The following is a 20181-nucleotide window of genomic DNA, read 5'->3' on the forward strand; positions in this document are numbered from 1 at the left end:
ACCCGGCGCCGGTCAGTCGGTCACAGGTGGGCGCGGGCGCCCCCGCTCCGACAGCCCCGCGGCCCCCGTGCGCCCCTCTGCGCGTCCGCCCCGGCGTCCGGGGGACGGGGCCCTCGGACAGGAGTGGAGCGGGGCGGGGGCCGCCGGGGATCCAGGGGTTCCGCGTGCCGCGCCGCCCGTCGCGCTGCGCCCCGGGTGGCGTGGGGGCCCCGTGGTGGCCCCTCCAGGCGCGGTTACGCAAGCCCTTGGGCACTTTCTTGTCAACAGGCTTTCCCTTTGCACAACTCCTTCCCGGGCAGTCATGGACAGGGCCCCAGGTGGGAGGTCGCGCGCGCGGGCAGGTTGGACGGGTGGACAGATAATCCATCATCTTATGTAACCGCGGAGGAGAAGACTAATTGTGTAGGAGGCTGGCGCGCCTGCCTCTGCTTCTGATGTGTGTGAAGAGTGGGGTTCACGTCCTCCTCTGCACACTGTCACATCTGAGGGCTTCAGAGCCCTGCCGGGAGACCCCCTCCGGGGCCCCCTCCCTGGTCATTCTGTGCCTTGTCCACAAGAACAGGCGCTTGGGTTTCTCTCCAGCATCCATTGTGTCAGTGTGCACCCTCACCCCGGGGACAACAGACCCAGGCTTCCCGGGGCTCAAGGCCCTCTGCAGCCCCACGCGGGCGTGTTCTCAAGAGGGGGACTCACGCCCTGGGCGTCCACAGCAGGCTTCTTACAAGGCTGTGCTTGATTTCAAAACCGTGTCTGAAGGTTAACGGGTGGGCTGGGAGATTGAGGTGCTTGGTGTTTACATGGTAGTTGCTGGTTCCCGGCCACTAAGCGGGATTGTGAGGCGCTGGCGGAGCAACAGTTTCTAATTGTATTAAACAATTATGGCCGTGCCTTTTTAGCCAGTGGCCTGTGAAGCTGTCCCCATAAGCTCACTCAGGCTCTGGACAGACACAGCAAGACTCCCTGAGGGGCCCCTTTGCTTTCAGCTGGATTTCAGGTGGCAGACTGTTCTCTAGTACAGCTTCTGCTTGAGATTTTAAAGTTACAGCTAGATCACGGGAAGAATTTTGAGCCAGTCGGGCTGGACTAAGTCAGCTCTGGAGCCATGTTAGAGCTGCCGGTAAACACGAGTCAGAGGCTTATGAGGAGTCAGCACGTAAAAGGAACAGCCTCTGGGGTTTTGTGTTTGGTGGCACAGAGAATCCGCGGCATACGTTTCTGCTGGTGTTGCTCTGCAAACGCTGTCAGGGAAGGGAGGTTTATTGAATTATTAGTCATCAGTTCCATAATCGTTTGCTCATTATTGCAGGGGGTGGAAGGGAAGTGCTGGCCAGAGGATCTCTTTCCTATTTTCCCTGCTTCTGCCATGAAACCATTAAACGGGAACTTTCACGGTGAGAATCTCGAGGGGTGCGTGGCACGGCTTCACTCTGGGGAGCCCCAGGATCGTCCTTACGAAAAGTCTTACAAGCTGGGCAGTGAGGCGTGCGGTTACGGCTGAGCGTCTTCGAGGTGGAGCTGTGATTTCTCCGGAGAACTGAAGTGAGATCTGCCGGCAGGCTGGCAGCGGGAAGATAGTAGGTTCTGGGTGTGAGGACCGTGAACCCCTCTGGAAGCCGGCTGGAGGGTGTCGGGTGCACACATTCCACAGGCGAGCCTGTGCTTCGTGCCTGTGGAGCAGCTGATTTGTGAGCTCGCGTGGGGGAAGTGTGGCAAAGAGCCCCGAGCTCTGCAAGGCTGGCCACCGCAGGCCTTGGTGTCCAGTGTCCCCAGGGCCGTGCCCCCCCCACAGCCGCTTCTGGTCACAGCGCGCCCGCACTGCAACGCCGCCAGGTGGGCTCTGCAGGTGGTGCTCTCTCTGACACTCTGTGGCCCGACTGCCAAGTCTTCGAGTGCCGGCGCTCTCTTACCCTTTTGTGTTCCATCCCCGGGGAGCTCAGCGTTCTGCTGCCGGGCTGGCATGGGTGGGGCAGCGTGGGCGCCCTGGCCCGGTGGAAACCGGCCACACCGAGGCATAGTCGGGGCACCGCTGGAGCTGCCGGGGGTGGACCTGGCTGGTCCGCCGCCCTCTCCGGGGGGCCGTGCTGCCTCTGCGCCTGGGTCGGGGGCTTGCGGAAGCGTGGTTGGGCCGTGGCCCCGCTCGGTGTCCCCTGCGCGGCAGCCCAGCTGTTTGCTTTGGCCCTGCACCGTTCCGGCTGCAGTTCTGAGCGCTGTTTGCCTTGGCAGAGAAGGGACCAGCAGGGACGCTCGTCCTTGGCCTTGCTGATTAGAACTATGAGAATAGAACGTACTCGTGCCTGGAAGAATCAGCCTCACGGACTTGTACCTCTTTCCTGGTGGCCCAGCCCCTGTGGGAGCTGCGTCCTCAGGGAACATCACGAGAGGTGCAAGGAGAGAAGGGGAATGGCTTCCGTATGTCCGCTGAGAGCTCCCCTTCCGACGTGGGGCAGGGGGACACGCACCGAAGCCTTCTAGGGAGGGCCCAGAAGCGTGGGGGGGGGGCTTCAGGTGCTGGAGGTGCAGAGACCAGAGCCTGGCATCTGAGACCTAGCCTGGGGGGCAGCCCTGGGGGGTTTCCTGGAGCGAGGGACAGAGGGGGGCAGGGGCAGACATTCACTGCTCAGGATTAAGCCCAAACCACAGCCCTCCTGAGAGAGACCCCTGAGCGCCCCTACATGCTGGCCAGAGGCGTCTACAGTAGCTGACCTCCGTCCCCGGTTGGGGGGAGGGGTTGGTGTCTCTCACGGCCTTACCCACCAAGAGAAGCTGGGGCTCTCTGCTGACCTATGCGCCTTCGGGGCAGCAGCTCTGGCGGCTTCCCCAGGAATAGCAGCAGTGCTTGTGCCGAGGGTGTGGGAAGCTGGGGGCCACCTAAGGAGGACGACTCCCTCGGAGGGCCTCGGGTGTGCTGGTTTATGGTGGTGTGGCTTTGGGGCTTGGTCAACAGGGCTAGGGTGGTCACTAGAGGCTGTCTGGTCGTCCTCACCCTGAAACTGCCATGGGGAAGCTGGCCTGGCCGTGCCACGGCTGCCCTATGGGTGGTGGGTGACGTGGGGTTCCTGGAGCTGGGAGTTGGTCAGGCTTGACACCCCGGTGCCGTTGGTCAGGGCTTGTGCCGGGTGGGGGTGTTGGCGCTGGTGGGAGGGAGCCAACCTGGGCAGGTGAGAGCCCACTGATGGCTTTTCCCATGGTGGCCTGGCTGCCCAGACGCTGCCGGCTACCCTCCCCTGTGTCCCACCCATTCCTCCAGGTGGGAGTTTGGGGGAGCTCTGGGAGCTCTGTGCCGCTGACCTCAGACCCGCTTTCCCCTCACCCACGGCTGGGCAGTCCCCCCAAAGCGTTTGCTGTCATCAGAAGCCTGGCGTCCGGCGTGGATGGAGCTCAGTGGGCCCCTGGTTGGAGAAAGTGCGGTGGACTCTGGGAGGCACTTCCTTGGCAACGGAAATGCCTGCCGGGAGGAGCAGAGCTGGTGCCTGCTGGGGGAAGGAGGCAAGGAGTGACAGCACCATGCCCACTTGTGTGCATGCGCGTGCGTGTGTGTGCTTGTGTGGATGAACGCGTGTGCATGCCAGTGTGTATGCTGTATATGTGTGAGTGTGCATGCATGCGTGTGCTGCTTGTTTGCTTTAAAGGTACTTTCGGGGGTGCCCCGTTGGGTTCCTATCTTCTGATAAAGTAGCAGGGCCTGCTGTCACCGACCGACTGTGTCTGAGCTGCTCTTCCCCTGTGTGTGCTATGTGGCATCCATCCGTCCCCCTCAGCAGCATTTTAAGGGTGCACCTCCCACCCCCTTTCTGGAGTAGCTAGGGCAGTGAAGCGCAGTGTCTCTGTTGCCCTGATCTCTCAGCTGTCTGGCTGTGGCAGCTCCTTGTGCCCAAGTCGTCCCAGAGATTGTTGGCACCATGGCACAGGACCCTTGCTGGCTCGTGGGGTGCCTGGTGTATGGCCGATGAATGTACCAGGGCAGCCTGGAGGCACTTGGGGCCAGGCCTGTGATTCTGCAGAGTTCTGAGCAAGTCTCTTGCCTGCACTGTCCCTGTGGGTCTTGCTTTGAACACATGTCCTGTGTTTGGAGGTTGGCTTGGCTCGTGGGACTGACTCGTGGGCACCTGAGGCTCCAGGTCACGGTGGTGGCTGGTGCTGGCCCTGGGCATTTGGGATACCGTCAGCAGGGAGAGGCGCTGGTGGTGCCACAGGAGCACGTCTTGTTTCTGCCTGGTTTGCGGTGGAGCTGCCTGGTTTGCGGTGACGCCACCTGGTTTATGATGAGGCCCCCTGGTTTGCGGTGGAGCTCCCTTAGGGCCAGCCGTGTTCCCACCTCTCCTGGCATGGATGTGCTGGCTGGGCTGCCTAGGACAGGCAGCCTTTCATGGGAGGACTAGCTGCTGTGTGAGAGGGCCTGGTCCCCTCCTCCTGGCCTCAGGGAAGCAGGCTGGCACTCCTCCTAAGTTTGCAGGTCTGGGTCCTGGTCCGGAGAGCCCTGTAGGGTCACCGCTGGACTGGGTGGGCCACAGGCAGGGCTGGCCTTCCTGCTTACTTGTCCCCACTGAGCTTGGCCTGGCACCCTGGACATTGCCTGTGCTGTCATCCTCCGGTGGGGACACCTGACCCGTCAGTCCAGTGTGGGGGTGCCCTGGGCTGCCAGCCAGGCTGGCTCCTGTCCTCTTTCCTTGCCCCCAGGCGCACCGAGCCAGAGCCTGCCCTATGTCACCTTCCTGGCCACTAGGGATGTGGAGGCTGTCCTCATCATGGCGCAGACCTGTGTCCCCTGGGTATGCAGCACTGGGGCACCGTTGGGGCTGTCAGTGCTGTGCTGACACCCACCGATGACAGCTGTAGTAGTTACGGACGGCACAGACTGAGCATGCTGCACAACGGGAGGTGGCTGTCAGGGCCCCAGCCCAGTGGGCACAGGTGACTCCAGCCAGTGGCCTGAAGGGAGGTGGGTGCCTGGGCTTCTCTTAAAGGGAAAATGTTTTGTCTTCACACGACGTGCTGCCGAGTAAACCCAGCCTTCCTCTGAGACCCACGTGTGGTGAGTCAGGACCAACGTGGCTGCCCGACTGTGGCCAGCACGGGGGCATCAGGGCTTGGGATAAAACAGCCGGGGTCTGCCCTCCTAGCTGTTTGCTCCGAGAGCAGTGGCACAGTCCCCCACAGTTCTGGAGGCTGTGGCAGGTCTTTGTCCCCACGCACAACGCGTCCCTCTTTCTTGGGGCCCACGGGCAGGCTGAGTGTTGGCTGGGACACGGTTGGTCCTGCAGCCTCCTGGGGCCTTGGTGTTGGTCCCCACAGAGGGCAGACACTTGGGCCTGTGAAGAGAGGGGCTGGGGTGGGAAGGCGGGACCTGGAGCCAGACCAAGCCCGTCTCTAAGAGACGACCTTGGGGACGGGGGCCAGGGGATCTGTGCCCACACTGTCTGCAGGATTCCTCGTCCTGCCTTCACTCCTCCTACAGACTTGTACTCCATCTGTCCCAGAAACCTGTCTGGCCCTCGGGCTCCTGCAGGCTGGTGGGGAGGAGGCTCGCCTGGCCTTTCTCTGGCTCTGTGGCCCAACGGTCTCAGTCCTTCTGCAGGAGCACGATGGCCGGGATGCTCCCAGGTCCCCGCAGGTGCCCCTTCCTGCTCCAGTGCCCATCTGGGGGCTGGCGGGCCAGTCTGGACGTCTTCCGCTAGGAGAGGAACGTCCTCAGGGCTCCGCCGCACACCCTGGGGGAGAGCACATAAGGGGTCTGGACGTGCGTCACTGGACCCCACACCTGAATCGGAGAGGAGCCATGGCCAGTATGGGCCACCAGGAGGAAACAACGCCACGGGTCAGAATGGAGTGCTTTCTTCGTGTTTGGGATTTTAATTTCATACTTACAGGGACAGTTTTTTAGAATTATTTTGAGAATTTTTAGGAACGTTTGTATTAAATACGCGTGGAATAAATCGGTAGGGGTTTTCTGAAGGTACTTCACATTCAGAGTCTGCTTCTTCTGAGCTTCGTTTCGGCTCCCAGCCCTTAGTGTCCCGGTGTCCCCAGCGCTGGCACCTGGGCCATCGGGTATCAGTGGCCAGTTTTCCCGAGTGAGTCCTTGGAATGTTCTTCTAAGCCCTGACACCCTCCTGCTGTTTGTGCCCACCCTTTTTTGTTTCTCCATCAAAGAAGGCTTTCAGACACCAGCCAGGACCCCTGTTCCTTCTGAGTTGTTAATGGTTTGTGGACGTAATGTCCAGGTTTGCCCCTGCCCAGCCACGTCAGGGACAGTCACAGGCAGGCCTGGGCCAGGTGACACAGGTAGCAGACCATGAAATGCACCGGGATGTCCTAGCTGTCCGCCCTGCAAAAGAAATTAACATCTTGCTGTTGGAATTGGGGGTGAGGAGGGGGTAGGGGTGTAGGACGGGTGCCCCCGTTCCAGAGCTAGAACGCCGTCCAGCACCTGGGGCCCATGCACGGTCACAGCTGACCTGCTGGGACAGAGTGGCCTTGCCGCTTCTGGCAGGACTCTTAAAAAAAGGGATGGTGGGGCGCCTGGGTGGCTCAGTGATGCGTCTGCCTTCAGCTCAGGCCATGATTTCAGGGTCCTGGGATCAAGCCCCGCATTGGGCTCCCTGCTCAGTGAGAATTCTGCTTCTCCCTCTGCCCTTCCCCTCCCCCCATGCTCTCTCGCTGTCTCGTCTTCAAATAAATAAATCTGAAAAAGAAATGAAAGGGTTGTGACAGAGGCAGAGGTGCCACTCCCGAGGGAAATAGACCTAGGGCCCATCTGCTGCCCCCTGAGCCCACTGTGGGGCTGGTGAAGCCCTGCCCTGGGAGATACTGTCTGGCAGAAGAGGCCTGTTGTCTGTACCCCTTCCATTCTCTCCTGCCTGCCCAGAGAAGCCATGTCGTTTCCAGTCCAGAGACTGATGGCACTCAGGCCATGGCCATCTTACCCTTGGGAATCCAGGGCCTTGCTGGCCCCAGGCTGGGGTGGCTTGGAGGCACCTCTCGGCCAGGGGCTGTGGTCAAGCCAGCAGCAGGAGTCCTGGGGAGGGGGCTGTGAAGTTGGGTGTGTCACGCTCTCTCTCTCTGGCTCTGCTTGGGGACGCGGGTGGGCCAAGCATCGGTCGTGGGCCACTGGGCTTTCCAGCCTGCTGGTAATCATGAGTAACCTCGATGGCCATGGGCCAGGCGCCGTGCTGAGAGCTGTGCACATGACCTCCTTTATCCCTCAGCTTCTCAAGGGGGGCCCTGGCTGTCCCCGGCTGGCAGGGAAGCCTTATGAGGTGAAGCAGCCTGTTCCAAGGCCGTCAGCTGGTCCATGGCGGAGCGGGGCTGGAACAGGCCTGCTGAAGTCTGGAGCCGTCTTTCGTTCCGTTCGGAAGTCCCACAGACTTCAGGCAAGTTTTTCAGCTTCTGTGCCACCCTTTTCTTGTCAACAAGTAAGCGGGCCCACGGAAGATTTCCTGGCACAGGGAACGCGTTGGGTGCGTGGTGGCTGTCGTTATTAGCTTTCAAAGTGCAGAGTTCTGCAGGGAGCAGGAGGTCAGCGGCAAGGCGGGAAGGCCAAGGCAGAGGCCTCGGTGCTGCTGTCTGACTTGGGCTCCCAGCGGCGCGTGCTCCCGTCGGCCCGCCAGCCGTCGGGCCGGGCGTCCTGCGGCGCATGAGGGCAGCGGGAGGGGGCGGCTCCCCAGCCTGCCGAGGCGGCCTCCCTGCTCGCTCGCCGGTGGCTTCTCATCCAGGGAGCCCAGCCTGTGAAACTCAGGTCAGAGCTTTCACAGGCACAAGGACAGGCCAGGGGAATGTTCTAACCCGGCAAGCAGGAACCAGACTTAGTTTTGTTGTCAACGTTGAGCCTTCATGCGGCGACTGGGGGCTGGCCCAGTGTCTCCCGGTGCTCCGGCTACTGTGACACAGCGCCGTAGGCGGTGGCTTCCTCAAGACACTGATTTCTGACAGCGGTGGGGGCTGGGAGTCCTAGAGCCAGGCGTGGGAAGGGCTGGTTCTCCCAAGGCCTCTCTCCTGGTCTGGCAGACGGCCGCCTTGTGTCTGAGTCCCCGCACGGTTGTCCCTCTGTGTGTCTGTGTCCTGATCCCTTCTTAGAAGGAGAGTAGTGAGACTGGACTGGGGCCCACCCTGATGACCTCATTCCACCTAATCCGTTCTGTCCAGTCTCTTTCCACGTACAGCCGCACTCTGAGGTGCTGGGGGCTGGGACTTCAGCTCACGCGTGTTCAGGGGACTGATCAGCCCGTAGCAGGTGTGCACTGGGCCCCACCCCCAGGAGCAGTGGGCGGGTATGGTCGGCAGGGCGTCCTGGGTGCCCTGTGTCCGAATCGGAGTGACAGGGTTCCAGGCTGGTCATGTGTGGGGCCGTGATGGTTTCTCTCCAGCCTTGATCCAACAGCCGCCCTCAGGCTCTGGCGAGGCGAAGAGGTTGCCAGGAGCACACTGCGATTTATCCCGAAGGTGGCTGGCTGGGTGCACGGGCTTCGGCTCAGTGCTGAGCACAGACCGAGAGCATCCTGAGCACACGGGTACCCTGGCGTGGGGCCCAGCACTCGGAGGCAAGTGTGTTGGCCCCTGGAAGGTGACTGCCGTGGGTGCCGTTAGGGGCCGGGCCCCACTGAAGTCAGCGTGGGGGGCATGTGTCTCCCAGACAGGAGAGGGGTGGCCAGGCTGTTGGGGGCCTTGGACCCTGCTGCAGGGTGTGTCTGGTTCCCAGAGGGTGGGGGGTGTCCAAGCCTAAGGAAATGGTGGTGCTCCGAGACCCCTGGAAGGGGAGTGGGGGAGCTGGCGGCCCGGCTGCTCCCTGTTCTTGTGCCGGCCTTCGCCCATTCCTGCGGGGGGCCAGGACTGCACAGGGCGCAGAATTGTGTCCCTTGTCCCTGTGCTGTTCTGCCAGTGGCTCAGGCCATCCCTGCTCCTGGGACCTCAGGCCCCCTGGCTCCCCCACGTGCCACGCCAAAGACATGAATTGTGACTTGATTGTAAAGTTGGTGGCTTGTCAGAAAGCTGATGGAGGCAGGAGCCACGTCCTCCCTGCTGGGCAGCTTCTCAGCTTCCCTCACCTGGGGCGAGTCCACCTGTGGCCACCCTCCCAGGGCGGGGGGAGGGGCAGGAAGTCCAGCCCTCTGTGTTCTGGAACAGTCCAGTGCCTTGTTTCCTAGTGCCAGCTTGCCTTGCTTTTCATGCTTCCTCCTTGGGAGGCTGCAGCCGGGTTGGCCTCCCTGTGCGGCCCTCATCTCTGTGGGCGGCTGTGGGGCTGAGGCCACACATGTCCATGGCAGAGAGTTGGGACCTGAGGGGAGCTCGTGGGCTGTGGGGCTTGTGGCCCATGGGGCATCCCATGGAGGGTGTGGGGAGGGGGTCCTGGTGCTCCCAAAGGGTAGTTGGTGCGTGCGGAGAGCTGCTCGGTTTGTCCCTGCTCCTGGGGGGCAGGGGGGTTCTCTGTTCTCTGCTGGCCACTCTCCCAACATCACCCCTGTGGTTGTTTTGTTCTGGAAGCTTCACCGCATCCAGTCATTCTCTGAGCAAGTATGAACACAGTCTTACTTCCTCTGCTGTAACCCAGTGAGATCCAGCTTGAGATCTGCCTCCTCCGGGAAGCCCCCGTCCCCGAGCACTCCCTGAACGCCCCAAGCTGGTTTTATTCCTTCAGAAAGGACCTCCAGGATAGATGTTCCTATTTTTAAAGGGGGACAGGACCTTCCATCTGCCCCCACCCCCAGGCAGGAGTCTTGCACTGTGAGTCGGGCCCTCTGCCTGGGGCCCCAGTGAGTCAGTGCTCTTCTTGGGGGCTGCGGTGGGCGGGCCTCCCCTTGGAGGGTGGCCACCACCTCCCCAGCAGCTCCTGGACAGCGGGCTGCCACAGTAGACTGGGGCTGCTGGCCCGGAGGCTGGTGCCTGCTTACCCTGCAGTGGTGAGGGGTGGGACGTGAGGGCAGGTGGTCCTGGGCAGCCAGGCGCTGGGCGCCTCCATGGCTGGAGGCCGTGTGTCCTGGGTAAGCAGAGGGGGCGGGCACCCTGACGTCAGTTCTCTCGTGGGGTCGTGGAGCAGGCGCACGTCACCTCGGCCCTTGCCTTGTGCCGGTGTTGCTGGCCGGGGCTCCTAAGGCAGCCCAAGGCAGGTGGAGTCACGCGGACGGCACCTGGGGCAGCCATCGGGGTAGCAGGGAGGCCCGTGTGTGGTGAGGGGTGCGCTCAGCTGTGTGGCCAGCCTGCGCTTGAAGCCACAGCTGGCTCTGCCCAGAGCTGGTGGGCAGGCTCTTAACCTCCCCGGGCCTCTCTCTGTTGATCTGTAAAATGGGGCAGTGGCGCTTACGGATCCTTGGGCGAGGGCGCAGGGTGATGGGGGTTAAAGGCCAGGTGGGGTCCCAGCGCTATCTTGTCTTCTAGAGTTGTTCTTCCAGGGGTCCGGTGCGCAGAGAGAAAGGAAGCCTGGCTCAGTCACACACCGTGTGTGCACAGCACACAGGGAACCACGGCCACCCCGTCCGTCCTTCGCTGCGTGTGAGGGGCTGGAGGGGAAGCAGAAGGCATGTCACTTCCCCTCTGTCAGCAGAGAAACTCTGCTCTTCGTGACCGCCCTGCCAGGAAGATGCTGGAGGGCGGTCACTAGGAACCAGAGCTGAGGCATAAACAGAATTCCTGAGCTGCAAGCAGCAGACCCGGACGCGGCCCAGGAGCAGGCTGGAGCAAAGTCCCTTAGCAGAGCGCCTTTCTAGAAATGTGCTGGCCTCTCTCCTCATTCCCCCAAGTGGAGACAGGGGTGTCTCACTGCTCTTTCTCCTCACTGGCCAGGCAGACCTGTGACCACAAAGGAAATCAAAATGCCCGTGTGTGTCCTGGCAGGCTGGGAGTGTCCCGGAGCCACCCAGGTGGGAGGGCTCCTGGGGCTCCCAGCATTCTGGGGTCCTGCCGACAGTGCCTGTGCAGGGGCACCAGTCCCCCCTTTTGCTCTTACAGAAATGCATGGCTGGGGTCCCAGGGGGCACCCCTGCCGTGGAGGTTCACGTAGACTCCAGGGAGGGCCACAGCAGCCAGCTGTGGGATGTCCTGGCAGGAGGGTGACTGCACAGCACGCCTGAGCTTGTGAGTGTGTCCGGCAGAGATCCCTCATCACTCCAACCCTTTCTCAGTGTGTATTCTGGGGCGGGGGGGTCGTCCAGGAGCCCTTCGCAGATCCCCCAGCAGCCCGCCTGGTACCCAAGGGCCTTCCGTAATAGTTGCTGAATGAACCGATGAGTAAGTGAAGTGACTGGGGCTAAATACACCTGAGCCTTGAACAACTCGAGGTTAGGGGCACCGACCTCCCTCCCCGTCAAAAATCTGCATGTAACTTGTGACTCCACCCAAACTTTAACTACTGATAGACTGCTGTTGACCAGAAGCCTTACCGATCACGTGATCAGTCGATTAATGCGTGTTTTGTATGTTGTGTGTGTTACATGCTATGTTCTTACAATGGAGTCAGCGAGAGAAAAGAAAATGTTATTTAAGAAAATCATTAGAGGGGCATCTGGGTGGCCCGTTGGTTAAGCATCTGATTCCTGGTTTCGGCTCAGGTCATGATCTCAGGGTTGTGTGGTCGAGCTCCGTGTCAGGCTCTGTGCTCAGTGGGGCGTCTGCCTGAGATTCTTTCCCTCTGCTCCTCCCCGCTCACACACATGCATGCGTTCTTGTTCACTCTCTAAAATAAATAAATAAAATCTTTCTAAAAAAGAAAGAAAATCTTCATAAAGAGAAAAGTGCTTATGGTGTTGTCCTGTATCTGTTGAAAAAGACCCCGGTGTAAGTGGGCCTGTGCCGTTCTGTGTCCTTCAGGGTCAGCGGGATGGTTCTTAGCCCATGAAAGCTTCCAGAGGCATAAACACGCAGCCTCCGAGTTCAATGGCAGCGTCCGAGCCGATTTGGGAATCTCGTTTACATAGCACAAGGGTCAGAGCTGGAAGGAGACGCTGGTCATTGCTCACGATGTGGGACCGTGTCCTGGCTCGGGGAATGTGGCTCTGGAGCGTGGGGTGGTGGGGCGCCTCTGGCACCCTGAGGCTCTCCGGGGCCCCTGCGTCTCAGGACAAGTGTGAGGCCGGCCTCGAGGAAAAGCAACTCCCTTCCCGTCGCCACATAAACAGACCCCTCGCTGGAGGGTTTGGGTGTTCGGATCTCGGCTCCCTCCATGCAGAGCCCACGAAAGGATCGCAATATCCCTTCCCTTCTGGGGAGCAATATAGGCGACAGCCCACGGAACGCTCCTCCCCAGTGTGATAACCACAGGAAGCCCGTGACGCTCCTGCCTCCGGGGGTTCTGGGGCCCCTCCTAGGGCCTGGTTGGGGGAGCCAGTGGTGGGGCAGCTGTCGACGGTGCTCAGCACCGCGGGCTGTGCCGGGAGGGCAGAGGAGCCCCGTGCCAGGCCTCTGACCCAGGGTTCCGGGACGTCCAATGATTGGGAGGCGGGTGGGTGACTGTTGGCAGTGTGTCCACCTCAGGCTTCCGTAGGAGGCCTGCTTTTCTGGCCGGGGAGTGGGCATCTGCACAGTGCCACAAGGAAGAGGGCAGTTCTGCCTCTGCCACCACCTCCAGGTGAGACAGTGGCCCCTGTGTGACCAGGCCTGGTGTCCTGGCCGCCTGCCCTTCTCAGCGGATCGGAGGGCCTGCCCTGCCCAGGTGGCCTGACTGGCACCCCAGCATCCATCCCGCCTGCCCAGTCATTCCTGCATTCCTTGTGCATGAGCTCAGCCGCCGTGCTGAGGGAGCGAAACCTGGCAGCTGTCCCCATGTGTCACTGGGAGGGTGTGGGCGGGCTGCCACGGCGATCCCCTCGCTTGGCCTGGGTGGCTCCTAGCCTGTTTCTTGCTGTCACTCAGGGTGTTGATGGGGCTTAGAAGGTGAGCTTGGGCAGAGTGTCCTCTTCTGGCCAGGAGGCTGGGGTGCCACCTGGGGGCTGGGGTGGCCGTGGCCCCGGGAAGGCGAGGTGTGTTTTGACTGTGCCCGCTAGAGCAGTGTCTCACGCCTGTGCCCAGCACCACAGTGAGAAACACGTTTTATGCTGAAATTCTGTGCACATGTGGACTTGCGTGCGCACACGCGTGAGCACCCGGTCCCGTGCCCATCTGCAGGCACCCTGGAACCCTGGGCTCAGGGCCCCGCCCCACCCTGAACTCTTCACAGAACAGACACACGTGGGGCGTCTGGGGGGCTCAGTCGGTGAAGCGTCTGCCTTCAGCTCAGGTCATGATCTCGGGGTCCTGGGATAGAGCCCCATGTCGGCTCCCTGCTCAGCGGGGAGTCTGCCTCTCCCTCTCCCTCTGCCCCTCCCCCTGCTTCCTTGTACTCCTTCTGTGTTTCTGTTTTTCTCTCTCATGAATGAATAAAAATCTTTAAAAAGAGAAAAGACAACAGCTACACATGAACCTTGAGCGCTTCTCTGCCCCGAGGTCTGTAGGCAACTTGAATTGCCACAGGCCCTGCATTCACCCCTGGCTGATGACGCCCCAAACCTGGCTTCCTGCTCAGGATCCTCCCCGGATGCTGGCCTTGCTGCCTGTTAGGATGTCCTAATTCCAGTTCCTAGGCACTCCCTGGATTTGTTGTGTCCAGATTCCTGGGTCCCCAGACCAGGCACCTGCATCCCGCTTGCCTCCCCCGCCGCCCCGCATGCCCCATCTGTCCCCCCACATCACAGTGCCATGTGTATGGGACACATGGGCCTGGCCCCATCTCCCAAGGGCCCTACTTCTTAGATCCCAGAGCAGCTCCAGCAGGGGTCCCCGCATCCATTGGGGCCATCAGCGAGAGTCTCCCCGAGTTGGAATGTAGTTGGACCGCATGGCTCTGCTCAGAACCTCCCATCTGGCTTCGGAAAGCAGGGCCTTCCCCACGCAGGCAGTGAGGCTGTGAGGCTGTGGGGCGGTTGGCTGGCCTGTTCTCACCTCCTCACCGACCTTTCAGCCTGCATGCTGTCCTGCTGTTCCTGGTATACCCAGTGACTGGGCCCTGGGCCTCTGCCCTGCCGTCACTGCCCACAGCCCCACTCCCCTGCTTTCCCGCCTGTGTGAGCCCGTGTCCCGCTGTCGTGCCCTCTGCCAGCTCAGGGCACTTACTGCCCGCTGTGTGGTGTGGGTGTGCTTTTGCTCTCAGGCTGTCAGCTGCACGGGGTGGGGGGGACTTTGGCGAGGTCACTGCTGTGTCCCCCTGCATCTCTCAGCTGTGGTGCTGCGTGGAGCAGGTCTGTGCCTTTGCTGCATCCAGACAGGAAGGCACACCTACCCTGTGGATCGGGCTGCGTGTGTTTCCTTTCCTTGCTCCCCACGTGGTGTGGAGCCTGGTGGGCACCCCTTCAACGAGCCTGGGGCCCAGCCCCATATGTGAGTAGGTGGGAGCTCCGATGCAGGGCCTCATCCCCTGTGAGTGCAGTTCTCTGTCCCTTTGTGCTGACACCCCTGGCTGCACCCTGGGGTGGGTAGATGGCAGCTCGCAGAGCCCTTCCTGCTGGCCGAGGGCAAGGAGAGGGGCAGGAGGGGCGTTCCTGGGGCTGGAGCTGCATACAGATTGGGGCTGGGGATGAGGGTACCCAGCTTCGGTTCAGAGAAGCATCTGGGGCTCCGTGGTCTGTGGGAGGGTCAGGCAGTTCCCCCTCCGGGTCTCCTGTTCTCTTTTATCCTCAGGAAAGATCAGACAGACGACCGCTGTAATCATGGACCTGAAGATGTAGGATGTGGCCGAGACGGGTTTTCTTTTCTTTTTTTTTTTTTTTTAAGATTTTATTTATTTATTTGACAGAGATAGAGACAGCCAGCGAGAGAGGGAGCACAAACAGGGGGAGCGGGAGAGGAAGAAGCAGGCTCATAGCAGAGGAGCCTGATGTGGGGCTCGATCCCATAACGCCGGGATCATGCCCTGAGCCGAAGGCAGAAGCTTAACCGCTGTGCCACCCAGGCGCCCCCAAGACGGGTTTTCTTTGAGCGTTCCGTGCAGCGTGCTTGCTGTCTGGGCTGGCTCTCGGCCTCGGCCCTTGCTGCCCGGTGCAACTCGCCTTCTGGTGGGGTTCGGGTGCCTGTTTTTACGCTTTGAAATTAAAACCTTTATTTGGCCTTCACGGTGAAAATCTAATTTCTTCCAACGAAGACCTGCCGTCCGTTGGGCAAACAGACCCTGCCCTCTGGCTTATTCACAGCCTGGTGTTTGCACATCAGGCTGTGGGTCCCTCTAATTGGAGCTGACGTTTGGGAGTCGGTGTGCTGAGTGAAGACTTCTGCAGGAGGGGGTGCTGGGCGGGCCGGGCCTCTGTGTGTGGTCGGCAGGAGGCTTTTCCTCGGCTGACTCAGCCCCTCCAGACCGGGTAATGGGCACCTCAGCAGCGACGTTTCTGAGCGCCGGTTGTATGCCAGGCGCACACTTTGTATATTCGCTTATTTGATCCAGAGAGCGTGTCCTTGCCTCCGCCCTCCTAGGCAGTGGAATGAGGCCTGGGGGGTCTGCCTGAGGGTGGGGCTGGGGTTTAGAGTCCAGAAGCCTGACTGGGGGTCTGTGGTCTCCACCTGTGGATTTTCGCCTCCTGTTGGGATGCTCCCGGGGTCCCCAGATCACCTGGGTCACTCATGCCCTTTCTCTCCTTGCTTTCCTCAGACCATCATGGAGCAGTTCAACCCCAGCCTCCGGAACTTCATCGCCATGGGGAAGAACTATGAGAAGGCTCTGGCAGGTAAGGCCTCGGGGTGGGAGCAGTGCTCTCGCAGCACGTGCACAGCTCTTGGAGATTAGATTGGAGGGAGGGAGTGTGTGGGTCCACACCTCAGAGGCCTGTGAGCCCTGGAATCTGCACCCACTGTTGTGGGGATGGCCGTGTCCTCGGCCTTATCCCGGGGTCTGGGCTCAACGTCCCCCCACAGCGCCTAAAGACGGTGGGTGTGGAGTTCTGTCCTCAAACCTTCGTCTTGAAGCTGTAGGATTGGGCTTGGGGCTTGGGACGTCCCCTGCACCGCTCCCTGGTGGGTGGGCACCCTGCACCTGACCAAGACGCGGGACTCTGGACGCTGGGGGCACGGGCAGCTCTGCCCAGTCTTGCTCAGGGAGGGGACGTTGTTGCCAGCATGGGCTGCAGGTGTGTCTGGGCCCCTCCATCCCAGCGGGGGCCTGCTGAGTCACTCTGCAGTCAGGGAGCCCGGTTCTCGGGGACTGATACTGGTCTCTCCCACCCTTGACTGAGTCTCTGCAGGGTAGGTGTCAGGCTGTCGCTCTAACTGCGGCACCCTCGTGAGCTGAGCTCCTACCCCCAGCAGGGAGGCTGTGTCTGGAGAGCGTACGCCAGTGTCTGACAGCTGCCCTGGGATGTCCAGGCCCCATGGGGACTTTGTTGGGGGAGACTACAGGTTGGAGGCAGCAAGGAGAGAGCAGCGCTGGGCCGCCCCCATTCTTTTCTGTCTCTGTGGTCACCTGGGGACAGAGCACCCGGTGGAACCAGTCTGTTCCTGGACAGTAGCCTTGCTGGTCTGCAGCCGGAGGCGTCTGGACACAGTCCTGCCCGCTCGCCATGTCTCGGGGGCAGGGAGGACCTCCGATCATAAGCTGGTCTGCCGCGTAGCTCTCCATCGCAGCCCTGGTCCTTCCTTCTAGGGGATGCTGCTGCACGTTGATCCTTTTTGCAGGAGAACGGCCTTGATGTCACACACAGATCAGGCCAGGAGTGTGGGGCAGCGCTCCTCTGTTCTTGCTCTGTGGGGGTCAATGGCACTGACCAGCAGCCCCTGCCGGTCTCCTGCAAGAAAGGAGGCACAGCTGCTCGTCGGACAGGTTCTGTCCCTTTGTCAAGCCGGCCTGTAGGGTCTTAATGGTAATGGCAGGTCCCAGGCCATGGTGGTGACCTCTGTGCCTGCCAGGAGTTGAGAGCCGGCTCAGCCTCCAGGCAAACGTGCCCTGTTGGGGCTGTTGCCCCAAAATGCTCTGCATGCAGGACAGGCACTCAGTCCGCAACCTGGTGGGGGGAAGAGGCCGGGGTGGGGAGGGGGTCCTGGGCCTCGGGTGCTCCGAACAAAGCCCCTTGCAGTGCCCGTGGAGCAGGACCGGGCTCTGATCTCTTCCTGACTGGGGTTGATTTTTCTTGTGCACCATGCATGCGGGGGCCTTGCACGTGGTTGATGGGGGTTCCTTTTCTGGAGCCACTGTCCGTAGGACTCTTCTCACCCTCACCTGGCCTCCTCATGGGGGGATGTCACCTCACTCCCAGTCAGTCCTGGTCAAGGCCACGCCACACTCTCCCCTTTGATGTGAGGCCAGGTTTCCTTCCGGGCCTTTCTGCACCCACTGGGGATCCCTGTGAGGCTCTGCGGGGGCCGTGTGTGCAGAATCACAGAGGCCCTCTGCTGCCTGTTTTCCTGGACTGGCCTGTGGCACCGAGCTCAGCCGGCCACATCGCCACCGTCCCCTCAGCTGCACTCGGCCTCCCCCGTGCCACCCTCGTGCCAGGCGTGGCTTTTCCTTGATCAGCTTTGAGGAGCCCCCCCCTCCCGGCGGCAGACGCGGTCCAGCCGGCGGGCGCGTGTTTCGTTGGAAGCCACCTAAACAAATGTGATGAAGTGCCCGGTTAGACGCCCCGGCCTGGGTTCTGGAGGGAGCGGCCTAGATGTTGCCGTCCCGCAGTTGGTGCTGCTCTCAGCGCCCTGTCCTCCCGCCAGCCTGCAGGGCAGGCCTCCGTGCAGACGAAGCGTTTGCGGGCCCACCCAGGGTCGACGGGCAGTGGGCTCCTCCCTGGGACTCCAGGTGCGCGTCCAGTGCAGCTGCAGTCGCCATGGGGCATGGGGCGGGCCCGTGGTGTGGCCTCAGCTCGGAGGGGTGCGGGGCGCTGTCCGCTGCTGGCTGGGGGTCTCCGTGCACACAGCTTCCTGCCATCTCCTGCCTGGCGGGGTCTTGTCTCGTGACGTGTACTTGGTGGGCCCTGCTGCCCCTCACCAGATCTGGGGTGCTGGCGACGGCACCCAGCGGTTTGACTGGAGTAGCTCTGGGCCTGACTGGGCACCAGGTTCTTAGAAAGAAAAGCAGCTCTCACGTTTGCAGCAAGAGAAGAATGTCAACCAGGAATGGGTGCGCTCAGCCCAGGCAGAAGGGCCGCGGAGCACAGGGGGCTGGCATGCACCACGACCACTGCGTGGGTGCTGAGGGTCTCGTCCATCCACAGGACGGGCAGTAACCATCCCTTCTCTCCTCTCAGGTGTGACATATGCTGCCAAAGGCTACTTTGACGCCCTTGTGAAGATGGGCGAGCTAGCCAGCGAGAGCCAGGGCTCCAAAGAACTCGGTAAGACCCCCAGTGCAGCGGAGACCCCCGGATGGCTGTCAGGTTGTCACACATGCCTGGGCGGATCTGGGGTCCCATTCCCTGTCTGGTCCTGCTTCCACTGGGGACGAGGGTCTCCTTGTCAAACAAGAAGCTTCTCTGAGAGAACCGTGACCTCAGAGCTGGCGAAGGCTGTGAGGTGCACGCCTGGCTGCAAGTGGGGTGTGCTGGGCAGCTTCGGGGTGCTGCTCAGAGAGCACACGGGTGGGTCGGTCCCCCCCAAGAAGCACAGCGTGGGGTGAGGACAGCGGCAGATCCACATGGACAGGCGTTCGTACAGAACCGTGTGGCTGGTGTGGGGCACTGTGTGGAAGCAGGACTGAGGTGATGGGGAGATTCCTGGTATGATCGGGAGACAGGAGGCCAACCCAAGCGTGGGTGACCCGGTTTTGGGAAAGGACGCATGGGCGTGCGTGCTATCGCGTGATAAACTGAGGAAAAGGCCCGGGAGTGTAGCAGGTGGCGCTCCTAGGGCGGGTTATGCTCTCTGTGCTCTCGCTGTTTTGTGAATTTCGTACCGTGAGATCAGCTCGCTCTTAACCCAGGCGCACAGAGCAAAGCGTGGACGGTGTCCCTCACTTGCCCAGAGGCCCTGCTCGTGCCGGCAGGTGTGGGGCACCGGGCTGTCCGTGTGCGTACTTGCAGCTCCCAGAGCAGGCCTTCTCCCTCTCTCGGTGCCCCCACTGCCCTCTGCCCTTTCACACTGTCCCGTGCCACATGTGGGGCCTGTGCACGGCAGGCTCGCCAGGCATGAGCCATGTGGCCAGTGATTGTTGTGCTGGGAGAGCCACCGTGGCGCCCAGACCGGTGTGAAAATGCCACTGCTGTGCTCACAGATGCAGCTATGGAGACTTTTGGGGCCGGGGGCAACGTGCCAGGCGGAATGCGTGACCAGGGCCAGACCCCACACACAGGCCGGGCTCTGCTCGTGCAGGTGGCGGGTGGGCCTCTGTCCGGCGTCTGAAAGGCTGTACTGCTCCGTGGCTCTGGAGGAAGCCGTCTGACCACCACGCGCACCAAGCTGACCTGCCCCTCACAGATATGGGAGAACGTGGGGGGGCTGAGGGGTGCCGAGCGGGTGAGGCGTGCAGGTGAGGCCTCGCTGGTGACGTTCAGGACACTCAGGCTTCGGAGGCCGGCACTCCTCTGCCACAAGGGGTGCTTGTGGACCGGCCGGCTCAGGGACGCAGAGGCCACACATGGGCCAGCCTGGTACTCCTGGGTCTCCTGGCTGCAGCTCTTGTGGCTGTGGTCTGGGCCCCCAACCCCTCGGAGGGGAGTTGGTGTTGTGCATGACCCGCATGAGTTTGCACACAGGCTCCTGTCTGCGGAAGGGGCATTTGATTGTGGGAGTCAGTCACGTGGCTGCCGTGGGGACCAGGCCCTGTGGTCGCACTCACGGGAGGGCAAGGGTCTGTGCGTGGGGAAAAAGCATGTCTGCGTGGCCCCAGGATGAAGGCGGGCACGTGCGAAACTGCAGTGAGGTCCCAGAGCTTCCTGGTGCTGGTGTCCGGGGTGCTGCCTTCCGGCGGGCCCGGCACGTGGCTGGACGGCCTCGTGCCTTGGAGCAGGGCGGCGGGGCAGGGAGCACGCTGAGGGAGGGACGGCCCCTCATTGCTCCGGGGGCCCAGCCTGGCTCCGGCTGGAATCCGGGAGCTTCTGGCTTGCTTTTGTGGGTTTTCGGAATCTCCTGAGGCTTACGTGGAGCATGGGGTGCGGCGCGGGTGGGAATTTCCTCCGTGTGCGTCCACAGAGGTGCCAGGCAAACTGAGACCTATGTCCTCTCAGCATAGCTCGGGCAACAACACGTGGGGCTCCCTCGGTCAGCCAGTTCTCCGGCTCTCTGAGGACCCACAGTTCGGGTCTGCTCTGCCACCGT

The 20181-nt window shown here is 61.7% G+C and overlaps 1 protein-coding gene across 1 annotated transcript in view; it reads left to right on the top strand.

Annotated features, from left to right (window-relative positions):
* The first annotated feature begins 2995 nt into the window (after positions 1-2995).
* BAIAP2 (BAR/IMD domain containing adaptor protein 2) overlaps positions 2996-20181 on the top strand; it is a 62651-nt gene continuing 45465 nt past the window's right edge. Inside the window, exons 1-4 of the mRNA XM_034641547.1 lie at positions 2996-3038; positions 4678-4769; positions 15599-15674; positions 18177-18263. Coding sequence (XP_034497438.1) covers positions 2996-3038; positions 4678-4769; positions 15599-15674; positions 18177-18263 — 298 coding nt within the window. The remainder of the gene's footprint in view (positions 3039-4677; positions 4770-15598; positions 15675-18176; positions 18264-20181) is intronic.

Source organism: Ailuropoda melanoleuca, chromosome 13, assembly GCF_002007445.2.
Source record: "Ailuropoda melanoleuca isolate Jingjing chromosome 13, ASM200744v2, whole genome shotgun sequence".
Lineage (NCBI taxonomy): Eukaryota > Metazoa > Chordata > Mammalia > Carnivora > Ursidae > Ailuropoda > Ailuropoda melanoleuca.